The sequence below is a fragment of the Bombina bombina genome, chromosome 6 (genome assembly GCF_027579735.1).
Source record: "Bombina bombina isolate aBomBom1 chromosome 6, aBomBom1.pri, whole genome shotgun sequence".
NCBI classification, from domain to species: Eukaryota; Metazoa; Chordata; class Amphibia; order Anura; family Bombinatoridae; genus Bombina; species Bombina bombina.
In genome coordinates, this window is record NC_069504.1 from 1,049,634,210 (window position 1) to 1,049,647,521 (window position 13,312).

At 38.9% G+C, this 13,312-nt stretch overlaps 1 protein-coding gene across 1 annotated transcript in view; it reads left to right on the top strand.

Annotated features, from left to right (window-relative positions):
• Positions 1–13,312, top strand: part of B4GALNT3 (beta-1,4-N-acetyl-galactosaminyltransferase 3) — a 317,092-nt gene that overhangs the window by 216,874 nt on the left and 86,906 nt on the right. The window contains exons 9-10 of the mRNA XM_053718828.1: positions 576–642; positions 2,059–2,187. Of these exons, the coding sequence (XP_053574803.1) occupies positions 576–642; positions 2,059–2,187 (196 nt within the window). The remainder of the gene's footprint in view (positions 1–575; positions 643–2,058; positions 2,188–13,312) is intronic.

Here is a 13,312-nt window from a genome sequence, read left to right on the forward strand (position 1 = left end):
AGTACCGCTGGTATTTAGAGTTGCAGTGGCGGTAAATTATGCTATACGCTCCCTTTTTGGAGCCTAACGCAGCCCTTCAGAGAATTCTAAATACCAGCGGTATTTAAAAGGTGCGGGGGAAAAAATACACGCGTAGCTAACGCACCCCTTTGGCCGCAGAACTCTAAATCTAGCCGTATATTTTTTCTTCATTTTCTTGCTTTACATTTAGCCACCAATCAGCAAGAGCTACCCAGGTGCTGAACCAAAAATGGGCTGGCTCCTATGCTTACAGTCCTGCTTTTTCAAACAATGATAGCAAGAGAACGAAGAAAAAATTATAATAGGAGTAAATTAGAAAGTTGCACAAAATTGCATTCTCTATCTGAATATGGGATTCGTGTCCCTTTAATGTGTGGACAGTTATTATATATGTGTTTGTCTAACTTAGCGTATCTTCTTGTAAAGATTTAACCAACTGGAGTGTTCTTTAAATACTTGGTGAGTCTATACCGTTGAGTCTCAGTGTCTCATGGTTTATATATGTTTCCCTCACATTATGTCAATCTCACAGTGTTTGTGTCTGTCTCTTGCAGTGGCGTCTCGCAGAGGATGGTTCTCACTTCACTCTCATAGAGTCACAGTTCCTGTCTCTTTTCTCCAGTAAGTTCAGACACCTTGAGAAATATTCCAGTGATACTCTCTGATATTTATTCTGTGGATAAAAGCTAAAAACTTATAAGACACCTAATAAGCCCTAAAATTCCATTTAAATCTCCTTATTGTTAACTGTAATTCTTTCTATTTATTCATATGTCAGTTCTTTCTGCTCCTCTCAATTGCTTGTTGAAGATCATGTTACTTACTGTAATCGGCCCTTTAACTAACTTATTACTGCAACCAGTTGGCTCAGTAAAATGAATTACTAGCTTCTTCTATATTCATATAACTGGGTCTTACACAACGCCAACACACTCATATCTCCTCCTGCTGCCTTCTGTAAATCCTCCTTTTGTTCAGCTCCCTGATATTTCCTAGCCAAATGTGTGTACACCAATGTTCATTTAACTGCATGTAATAGACACTACTATAAAGAAGAATATGCACAGATACTGATCTAAAAATCCAGTATAAAACCTTTTAAAAACGTACTTAGAAGCTCCCAGTTTAGCACTGTTGATGATGTTAAGCTGGGACATCCATTGAAAGGGGCTGAGAAAGCAGGAAGAGCAGACACTCCCCACTCCCATGCATATGAAAAGACCCATTACACAAACAGGAGCAAGCAGGAGTCTGTAGACTTGGGTCTATATCTGATACTTTGGGGCTTGGTTAGGAGTCTAAAAATCAGTACAATGTTATTGAAAAATAAGCAAAACAATATATTGTTATAAAAACACTCCTAGATGGGCTATATACTGTAAATGAATCATCTACAAAATATTTATGCAAAGAAAAATCTAGTGTACAATGTTCCTTTGCATTTTTTCCTTTAATTCTTCCTTTAAGGGAGCATTAGCGGTAGGAAAAGAGAAATCTTTAAGTACACTGAGTAGTGCATATTGAAAGTTCTAAAAGTGGCCAAATGTCCTTTTTAAGTATACATTATTTCACCCCATCTTAGGTCTATATGCAAATCTCCTGACTGTCGTATTGTGGGATTGCCATGGGTTTGAAGAGTTTTTTTTCTTTTTTGTCCTTCTCTTTCTAATATCCTAGTTTCCAAAATGAGACAACAACACCTGTGCAGATTCCATGGCCCTTCCAACCATGCCCATGGCACAACCACAACCCTGGCATGACCAGCCCCAACATGGCACTACCAACCCCAACATGGCCCTTCCAACCGTGCCCATACCACAACCATGGCACTACCAACCCCAACATGGCCCTTCCAACCGTGCCCATACCACAACCATGGCACTACCAACCCCAACGTGGCACTACCAACCCCAACATGGCACGACCAGCCCTCACTTTAATCTCCCTTCATTTATTTTACATCTCACTTACTGGTTATTTTATTATTATTTTTTTTATTTACACATCTTTCCTTTGATCATTCTCTCCCTCCCCCAGATGACACACATCTTCCCCTTGGGGACACTTCACAAATACCACTGACAGCAGCAAGTTATCACATCTCTGGGTCTGAGCGGCACCCGGCAGACATGCTCAGATCTGATCCACGAGATGACTTTTATAAAGGTAAGTGGGAAATACAGTGAAAATGACAAACACCATGTGCTGCTGCATATTATTAATACCCCTATCATCAGTGAATTGAAGTAATTAAATATGTGTCACATGTTGGTCAGTCAAAAGTGACTTGTAGCTCTCTGCTGCTAAACCCTTTTATCCCTGCTATGTGTTAAAGTTTTCTTAAAGGGACAGTAAACACCTTAAACTTTCAATATAAAATGTTTAGTTAGGTATAGAAAAACAACTTTCCAATATACTTTTATTTATTTTGCCCCATTTAAAATGTAATTTAGCACTGATTGATGAGTTTGGCTATTGAAAAACGTTTGCAGCAAACATGATGTTATTTTGTTTTGAAAATTATTAGACTTGGCAGATATGTTATGTTAGCAAGTTACAAAAAAAAACAATTTATGTATACCATTTTAATTAGAGGTAAAGCTTTCTAGAAATAGACAATCCTGCCAAATTTGAAATTCATTATTTGCAGTAATTTTTCATATTCAGTAGCATCGGCGTGAGAGTCGTCATAGGAAGAGATGTAAACAATATGCAAAAATAGACTTTAAAGAAATGTTAAAGCATAGGAACTTTACAATTTACTTCCATTAACAAAATGTGCACAGTCTTTTTATTTTTACACTTTTTAAATCCCCAGCTCCTACTGAGCATGTGCAAGAATTCACAGAATAAATTTATATGCATTTGTGATTGGCTGATGGCTGTCACATGATACAGGGGGAGTGGATTTTGTCAGGACAAAATCTAAAACTCATTTGACGTTTAGACTAAATGCTATTGTATTGTCATTTTATCATGCATTTGTTGATTATGCAAATCTATTGTATTTACAATATAGAAGCATTCTTGCACTATTGCAATAAAGTTAAAATGAAACAAACCATCTCTAAATCAATTTTAACTGTCCAGCTCTTATATATTATAACTTCCCAATATATTACACTATGGCAGGGCTCAGCTGAGTACTGACACACAGAACTGAAGTGACACAAAACAACCTCAGATCATCTGCCCTAATAGCCAGCAGCAATGCTTCCTAAGTTATCCTAGTCCCCTAATGAAACTCTGAGGGCAGAGATGCAGGGGAGGAGCTAGGCTGCAAAGGTAATTACAGAGGTAAAACGTGTATTATTATAACTGTGTTGGTTATGCAAAACTGGGGAATGGATAATTAAGGGATTATCTATCTTTTAAAACAACAAAAATTAAGGTGTTGCATGCCTCTTTAATAAAATGCCATTTGCCAAAAAATAAAAATAAATTAAAAATGCCATTGATAAGTTTTCTTTCATGTAATTGGCAAGAGTCCATGAGCTAGTGACGTATGGGATATACAATCCTACCAGGAGGGGCAAAGTTTCCCAAACCTCAAAATGCCTATAAATACACCCCTCACCACACCCACAATTCAGTTTTTACAAACTTTGCCTCCTATGGAGGTGGTGAAGTAAGTTTGTGCTAAGATTTCTACGTTGATATGCGCTTCTCAGCATTTTGAAGCCCGGTTCCTCTCAGAGTACAGCGAATGTCAGAGGGATGTGAAGGGAGTATCACCTATTGAATTCTATGGTTTTCCTCACGGGAGATCTATTTCATAGGTTCTATGTTATCGGTCGTAGAGATTCATCTCCTACCTCCCTTTTCAGATCAACGATATATTCTCATATTACATTACCTCTACTGATAAACGTTTCAGTACTGGTTTGGCTGTCTGCTTTATGTGGATGGGTGTCTCGTAAATATGTTTTTATTACTTAAGACACCCTCAGCTATGGTTTGGCACTTTATGCATTAATATAAAGTTCTAAATATATGTATTGTACTTAGATTTGCCATGAGTCAGGTTTATGTATTTCCTTCTGCAGACTGTCAGTTTCATATTTGGGGAAACACATATTTAGGAAATATTTTTCTTACCTGGAGTTTGGTCTTTTTTTAAATTGACTGTTTTTTTCTTTCAATTTCGCGGGCAAAATTAGGCCCGCGAGGGTGCAAAATGGCAACATTTATTGCGTCATTCTTGGCCGATGACGCAAATTCGTAATTTCCGGCGTCTTAATTGACGCAGAGTTCCTTGCTCAAGGTTGCGTCGTTAATGGCGCGAGTGTGTCATTTCCGGATGTTGTTAGCGCCAAAAAATGTTCAGTTACGTTGTGCGTCATACTTGGCGCCAAATAATTTCATTATTTAAAACCCCATTTCTATATGCTTCTTGCCTTTTTTCTATGTCAGAGGGCTATGCTGTTTGCATTTTTTTCCCATTCCTGAAACTGCCATATAAGGAAGTGATAATTTTGCTTTATATGTTGTTTTTTCTCTTACATTTTGCAAGATGTCTCAATCTGGTCCTGTCTCAGAAATCACTGTTGGAACCCTGCTGCCTGATAACAGTTCTACCAAAGCTAAGTGCATTTGTTGTAAACTTGTGGAGATTATATCTTCAGCTGTGGTTTGTAATAGTTGTCATGATAAACTTTTACATGCAGATAATGTGTCCATCAGTAATAGTACATTGCCTGTTGCTGTTCCTTCAACATCTAATGTACAAGATATACCTGTGAATTTAAAATAATTTATTGCTGATTCTATTCAGAAGGCTTTGTCTGCCATCCCGCCTGCTAATAAACGTAAAAGGTCTTTTAAAACTTCTCATAAAGTTGATGAAATTTCAAATGACCGACAACATACTGAATTATCCTCCTCTGATGAGGATCTATCTGATTCAGAAGATCCTTCCTTAGATATTGACACTGACAAATCTACTTATTTATTTAAAATAGAGTATATTCGTTCTTTGTTAAAAGAAGAATTGATTACATTGGATATTGAGGAAACTAGTCCTCTTGATATTAAAACTAGTAAACATTTAAATGTTGTTTCTAAACCTCCTGTGGTTACTCCAGATGTTTTTCCGGTTCCTGATGCTATTTCTGATATGATTTCTAAGGAATGGAATAGGCCTGGTACTTCTTTTATTCCTTCTTCAAGGTTTAAAAAATTGTATCCTTTGACAGCAGTTAGATTGGAGTTTTGGGAAAAGATCCCCAAAGTTGATGGGTCTATCTCTACTCTTGCTAAACGTACTACTATTCCTATGGAAGATATTACTTCTTTTAAAGATCCTTTAGATAGGAAACTTGAATCTTATCTAAGGAAAGCCTATTTATATTCTGGTCATCTTCTCAGGCCTGCAATTTCTTTGGCTGCATCAACTTTTTGGTTGGAAAATTTAGCGCAACAAGAATTGGATTCTGATTTGTCTAGCATTGTTCACTTGCTTCAACATGCTAATCATTTTATTTGTGATGCCATTTTTTATATCATCAAAATTGATGTTAAATCTATGGGGCCCATTTATCAAGCTCCAAACGGAGCTTGTGGGCCCGTGTTTCTGGCGAGTCTTCAGACTCACCAGAAACAGCAGTTATGAAGCAGCAGTCTAAAGACCACTGCTCCATAACCCTGTCCGCCTGCTCTGGTGAGGCGGACAGAAATCGCCAGAAATCAACCCGATCGAGTACGATCGGGTTGATTGACACCCCCCTAGTTTGCAGGGGGTGGTGTTGCTCTCCTCATCCAGCGAGGACTTGCGGACCTGATCCGCACTGTCGGATCAGGTCCGCAAGACCTTTGATATATAGGCCCCAATGTCTTTAGCTATTTTAGCTAGAAGAGCTTTGTGGCTTAAATCTTGGAATGCTGACATGACTTCTAAGTCCAGATTGCTATCTCTTTCTTTCCAATGTAATAAGTTATTTGGTTCTCAGTTGGATTTGATTATTTCAACTGACACTGGGGGGAAGGGAGTTTTTTTGCCTCAGGATAAAAGACCTAAGGGTGATTCTAAAGCTTCTAACCATTTTTGTTTCTTTCAACAAAATAAGGAACAGCAACCTAATCCTTCCCCCAAGTCCGCATGAAGGTGCGGCCCTCATTCCAGCTCAGCTGGTAGGGGGCAGATTAAGATTTTTCAAGGATGTTTGGATAAATTTTGTCCAAAATCAATGGATTCTGAGTATTGTCTCTCAGGGGTACCGAATACCGAATAGGATTAGAGTAAGACCTCCTGTGAGAAGATATTTTCTCTCACGCATCCCAGCAAATCCAGTAAAGGCTCAGGCTTTCCTGAAGTGTGTTTCAGACCTGGAGTTTTCAGGGGTAATCATGATAGTTCCGTTTCAGGAGCAGGGTCTGGGGTTTTATTTAAATCTATTCAGTGTCCCAAAGAAAGAAAATTCATTCAGACCAGTTCTGGATCTGAAAATTGTGAATCGTTATGTAAGAGTACCAACTTTCAAAATGGTGACTATAAGGACTATTCTGCCTTTTGTTCAGGAAGGACATTATATGTTCACAATAGACTTGTATGATGCATATCTTCATATTCCGATTCATCCAGATCATTATCAGTTTCTGAGATTCTCTTTTCTAGACAAGCATTACCAATTTGTCGCTCTTCCTTTTGGCCTAGCGACAGCTCCAAGAATCTTTTCAAAGGTTCTCGATGCCCTACTCTCTGTAATCAGAGAGCGGGGTATTGCAGTGTTTCCTTATTTGGACGATATCTTGGTACTAGCTCAGTCTTTATGTTCTGCAGAATCTCACACGAATCAACTAGTGTTGTTTCTTCGAAAACATGGTTGGAGGATCAATTTAACAAAAGGTTCTTTGATTCCTTAGACAAGGGTCACCTTTTTAGGTTTTCAGATAGCTTCAGTGTCCATGACTCTGTCTCTAACAGACAAGAGACGTTTAAAATTGGTTGCAGCCTGTCGGAACCTTCAGTCTCAGTCATTCCCTTCAGTAACTATTTGCATGGAAGCTTTGTATGCTGAATCAATGGTGCAGGGATTATACAAGGATATCACAATTAATATCCTTAAATCCCAATGTTCGACTATCTCTGACTTGGTGGTTAGATCACCATCGTATAGTTCAAGGGGCCTCTTTTGTTCATCCAACCTGGACTGTGATCACAACAGATCTGAGTCTTTCAGGTTGGGGAGCTGTTTGGGGATCTCTGACAGCACAAGGGGTTTGTAAATATCAAGAGGCGAGATTACCAATCAGTATTTTGGAACTCTGTGCGATTTTCAGGGCTCTTCAGATTTGGCCTCTGTTGAAGAGAGAACCGTTCATTTGTTTTCAGACAGACAATATCACAACGGTGGCATATGTCATCAGGGTGGGACTAACAGTCCCCAAGCTATGAAAGAAGTATCTCGGATACTTACTTGGGCAGAATCCAGCTCCTGTCTAATTTCTGCGGTTCATATCCCAGGTTTAGACAATTGGGAGGCGTATTATCTCAGCCGTCAGACTTTAGATCCGGGCGAGTGGTCCCTCCATCCAGATGTGTTTTCTCAGGTTGTTCAGATGTGGGGTCTTCCAGAAATAGATCTGATGGCTTCTCATCTAAACAAGAAACTTCCCAGGTACCTGTCCAGGTCCAGGGATCCTCAGGCGGAAGCAGTGGATGCGTTGACACTTCCGTGGTGTTATCAACCTGCTTATATTTTCCCGCCTCTAGTTCTTCTTCTAAGAGAGATCTCCAAAATCATCATGGAGCAATCGTTTGTGTTGCTGGTGGCTCCAGCATGGCCTCACAGGTTTTGGTATGCGGATCTTGTTCGGATGTCCAGTTGCCAACCTTGGCTACTTCCATTAAGGCTGGACCTTCTGTCTCAAGGTCCGTTTTTCCATCAGGATCTCAAATTATTAAATTTGAAGGTATGGAAATTGAATGCCTAGTGCTTAGTCATAGATGTGTCTCTGACTCAGTGATTAATACTATGTTACTGGCTCATAAATATTTTTCTAGAAAGATTTATTATCGAGTTTGGAAGATTTATATTTCATGGTGTTCTTCTCATAAATTCTCTTGGCATTCTTTCAGAATTTCTAGAATTTTACAGTTTCTTCAGGATGGTTTTGATAAGGGTTTGTCTGCAAGTTCCTTGAAGGGACAAATCTCTGCTCATTCTGTTTTATTTCACAGAAAGATTGCTAAACTTCCTGATATTCACTGTTTTGCACAGGCTTTGGTTCGTATCAAGCCTGTCATTAAATCAATCTCTCCTCCTTGGAGTCTTAATTTGGTTTTGGCTTTACAGGCTCCTCCTTTTGAGCCTATGCATTCTTTGGACATTAAACTACTTTCTTGGAAAGTGTTGTTCCTTTTGGCCATCTCTTCTGCTAGAAGAGTTTCTGAATTATCTGCTCTTTCTTGTGAATCTCCTTTTCTGATTTTTCATCAGGATAAGGCGGTTTTGTGGACTTCATTTAAATTCCTACCTAAGGTTGTGAATTCTAACAACATTAATAGAGAAATTGTTGTCCCTTCCTTGTGTCCTAACCCTAAGAATTCTTTGGAGAGATCCTTACATTCTTTGGATGTGGTAAGAGCTTTGAAATATTATGTTGAAGCTACTTAAGATTTCAGGAAGACTTCTAGTCTATTTGTTATCTTTTCTGGTTCTAGGAAAGGTCAGAAGGCTTCTGCTGTTTCCTTGGCTTCATGCTTAAAGTTTTGATTCATCAAGCTTATTTGGAGTCGGGTCAAGCCCCGCCTCAGAGAATTACAGCTCATTCTACTAGAACAGTCTCCACTTCATGGGCTTTTAAGAATGAAGCTTCAGTTAATCAGATTTGCAAAGCAGCAACTTGGTCTTCTTTGCATACATTTACTAAATTCTACAGTTTTGATGTATTTGCTTCTTCAGAAGCAGTTTTTGGTAGAAAACTTCTTCAGGCAGCTGTTTCAGTTCGATTCTTCTGCTTATGTTTTTATTTTATCCCTCCCTCTCTACTGACTCTTGCGTGGAGTTCCACATCTTGGGTATTGCTATCCCATACGTCACTAGCTCATGGACTCTTGCCAATTACATGAAAGAAAACATAATTTATGTAAGAACTTACCTGATAAATTAATTTCTTTCATATTGGCAAGAATCCAAGAGACCCACCCTTTTTATGGTGGTTATGATTTTTTTGTATAAATCACAATTATTTCCAAATTCCTTTGTTGATGCTTTTAATTCCTTTATTTAACATAGGCCCTTAAGCTCCATCCAGAGCTTGATAAATGGGCCCCATTGAGTAAAGCACCACTTGGAGTTGGATCTGATTCTGTGTTATCAGATAGGGCTAAGAGGAGCTGGTCAATGGATCTATGTCCTCCTTATCTTTGAACTGAGATACAAGCTACTTTTGTTGTCTCTTATGATCGATCACTAAGGATGAAGTTCAACAATTTATGTTCCCTGGACCCTGTCCTTCCACTCCTGCACTTCCTGCTACTGAGCCGGGCATCAGCTAATGGCCCAGCATGCTGTGATGTATCTAGGTGTCCCAGCCCCATCTGCCCCACTGGGTATGTCTCGGACAAGTGCAACTGCTGTCTGATTTGTGCTGCAGGGGATGGTGACTCCGGTGGTTGGGAGGGGGATCCACCATGTGGGGACAGCCTTCTCTGCAAACCCCCTGGTGAAGGGGCCCTGCCAGTGTAAGCACAATTGCAAGGTATGTGCCAGCAATGTAATAACCTATGACAATTTATGCCAGCTGAAGGTAGCCAGCCATCGAGTTTTTCAGCAGGGACTCCTCCCGGCTGTACAGGTTCAGTATTAAGTCTGCCAATCGGGTAAGCATGGCATGAGGCTATGAACCATCGCTGACAATGCAGTTACATATTACTCAGTAAATATGCTAAGTAGATTCAACCACTATCTCCATGGCACCCAGAGAGATTCACAATACATAATAATGCAGAAACTAATAATGCTGAACTAGAAAATACTGTGGCATGAATCAAATATCAGGGTTTGTTCACATTAATTAAATATAACCTGTAACAATACACCAAAGTAAAGATGTAAGGTATTTACCCTTTAAATAAATAGTGATTAAACCACTGGGATTAATAGATTCCTAAAATACCTGAAGCTTTATTGCAGAGCAAAATTTACTAGTATCTTTTAGGATTCTGTCCATCCCCTTCTTAGTTTCAACTCGCAAACTCTTCTCAATACTCTGCCATTTGTTCATCTTCCAGATACAATTTCATTGTGACTCATTCACATATAAATATACACAGACAGAGAGCAGTTACATAGGATGTAAATTACTAATCACAAGGAAAGCTAGCCTATAGTCTGTAACCCCTCATTGTGCAAACACTCTCCAAGTCTGTCCCAAGCTAAAAAGGTGACTGAATGACGGAGCCATATATATAAAGGGTTAAATATATCCTTAAATTCCTCCAAGGAGCTGGGAACCACTGATATTAGGGTTAAATTTAGCATTTTCCAACTGGCACCTTAACAATACAATTATTTTCTGCATATTTTTGTATACATTGTTCAATTATTTGTTTTCTATGATTTTTAAAATAGGATGTTCATTTTGCATTTTTGTAATCAATGCATCTCCTTCCCATACAAAAATGCAGTATAGGCCCCTTAGCAAGACACCCTTTTTTCAGGGTAAAACATGGCTTTATAGTATTCCACCAGGGAAATAGAAGTGCTGGCGAGCATTTTTAAACAGAGCTGTATTTTAAATTTAAATATATATATAGGAGTTGCAGCTTATATAAAAATCATATAATGTATCCACATTTGAAAACAGAGCTACCTTTGTTTAAATGGGTAGAGCCATCTGAGGAGTGGAGCTTTCTTAAATGGGCGGGGTCTAGCACCCCACCATCTTTAAAATTCACCAGCTGCCACTGCAGGCGCTGTTCCTGGAAATCAGGTACTGTTGGCAACTATGCCTTTAACCCCCTTAGCATGTATGCATACGAGCCCAGCAGAGCTCACATTCATGGGAGGTGATTTACAGCAGTGCAACTATTGGCAGGGCCCTCTACAAATTGTCTCCTAGAAATGCTACCTTTGCATATTATTCCTATGTTTATAGCGATATGGTATCTGTTTGGCGCTTTACAAATAACCGATAATAATAATAAATCTCACCAGCCCTATTGGCTGTAGTATGAGCAATGTCATCAGCTTTTTAATGTTTAAAAAACACAAAAATATCATCTTTTGCATATGGCAAAGTAAAAATGGCTTCTATAGTTTTATCTATAGTTTTTACTAGCCATTTCTTTTCTTTTTTTACTGTTTTTGTTTGTATGCATTTTTTAAATGTAAACAATATATTGCAAACTGTTTTTTTTCCTTTGGTGGATTTTGGCTGTATTAAGTGCAATTTATTAATTTCTTACTACTAATGCTGAAAAAAAAGACAGTGACTGATCGCTAATTATAATTTGCACTCTTTTTCTGCATGTTACATAGAGATAATCCATAGCAAATTAAAGGGGCATTGTGCTGTAAAATGTGCCCCTCGTTAATGTGCTATTTTAGCGCCTTTACCTTTAAAGCCTTTAAAAAAAAAATTCTAGTATATAATATTTTGGTGTTGGTTTATTTTTTGCACATCTTTTCCCCCCTTTTTTACCTTATTGGCTTGGCTATATGCCACACTGATATACCAGTGAGGTTGGAGGAGCTCTTGGGGTTTGGGAATCTTTCTCCTAGTGGCAGGGAATAAAAATTATTAAACACCAATACCACACTAAAGAAATGGGGCAGAAAGAAGGGGGATTAAGCACTCCACCTCTAAAAATATCTGGGTCCTATCAATTAGCTGCACTTATAATAGCAATACGTTAGATGTGTATTGCTATTATAAGTGCAGCTAATTGATGGGACCCAGATATTCTGACACTTTGACAATAATATACTCTATAAGCTACTATTTACCTTTACCGTGACCTACCCTATGAGAAGCATTGCCCCACACATGCCCCCTATACAACCAATGTTAGCCACAAGGTGGAGTTGAATATGGGAGGAGTTATGATGCAGTGCGTCATTATTGGTGGGTTGCACACAGATAGGGTATTTAAGGTGCGCTGAATTGGCACTCGGTTTGTCTAATCATTTACAATAACGTCCACATTGAGAAAAGCTGTTTACAGGCTGAAACGCGTTTGTGTCCCAAAACCCTTTTCTAACCACTGTGTAGTGCCGTCTATGCCTCTGTCACCTGATGCCGATGTAAGCTGTTATCGGCCAGGAAACAGGGAGGCATACAATCTACACAGTGTTAGTTGTTTTGGGTAGTTTTGTCTTTGTTTTTAGTGTGGTGGGTGACCTTTCAGGGTTTCCTGGATTTTATTATTTAAATATTAAAAGTTACATTTTATAGTATACATAATATTAGAGGTGGAGTGCTTAATCCCCCTTCTTTCTGCCCCATTTCTTTAGTGGGGTATTGGTGTTTAATATTTGTAATTAAGGGTAGCACCAGTCCCATACACATTGGGTCCTTTCCTCTAAATTTATTCCCATAGTGCCAAGTAAACTAATTTTGTTTTCACATAGGGAATAATAATTCCCAGGAAGGTAGATGGATTGTGGACGCTCACCACCATAAAAAACATTAATTTATCAGGTAAGCATAAATTATGGGGGGGTTCGCCATTCAAGTGCACCTTAAAGGGATAGAAAAGACAAAATTGAAATATGCACATGCCACTGAAAAACAGTTACAACTTTTACTAGAAGCATTTTGCTAATGTAAGTATATTGCAAAAATGCTTCTAGTAAAAGTTGTAACTGTTTTTCAGTGGCATATGCACATATGGGGGTCGATTTATTAAGATGCAGGCAGACATGATCCGCTGTCGGCATTTAACATTGCACAAGCATAGTGAAATGCTTGTGCAATGCCGCCCCCTGCAGATTCGCTAGGTGTCAATCATCCCGATTGTATCTGATTGGGATGATTGCTATCTGCCCTAGCTTAGAGATGGCGGATAAGATAAGGAGCAGAAATCTTAAGACCGCTGCTTCTTAACTTATGTTTCCGGCGGGAAACTGCTGCATTCGCAGAATGTTAAATCGGCCCCATAGTATGAGTGCCCATACTCCAGTATTCAAACACCAGAGAGCCAGCAGTGACACAAAGTAAGTCTTCACAGAAGTACTTCACACCTCTACCAGCTCTCTGACCAGGTGTTGTGTTTGAATGCTGGTGCATGGCCCTCACTGTATATGTGCATATGCTGCTAAAAAGCAGTAATACCTTTTACTAAAAA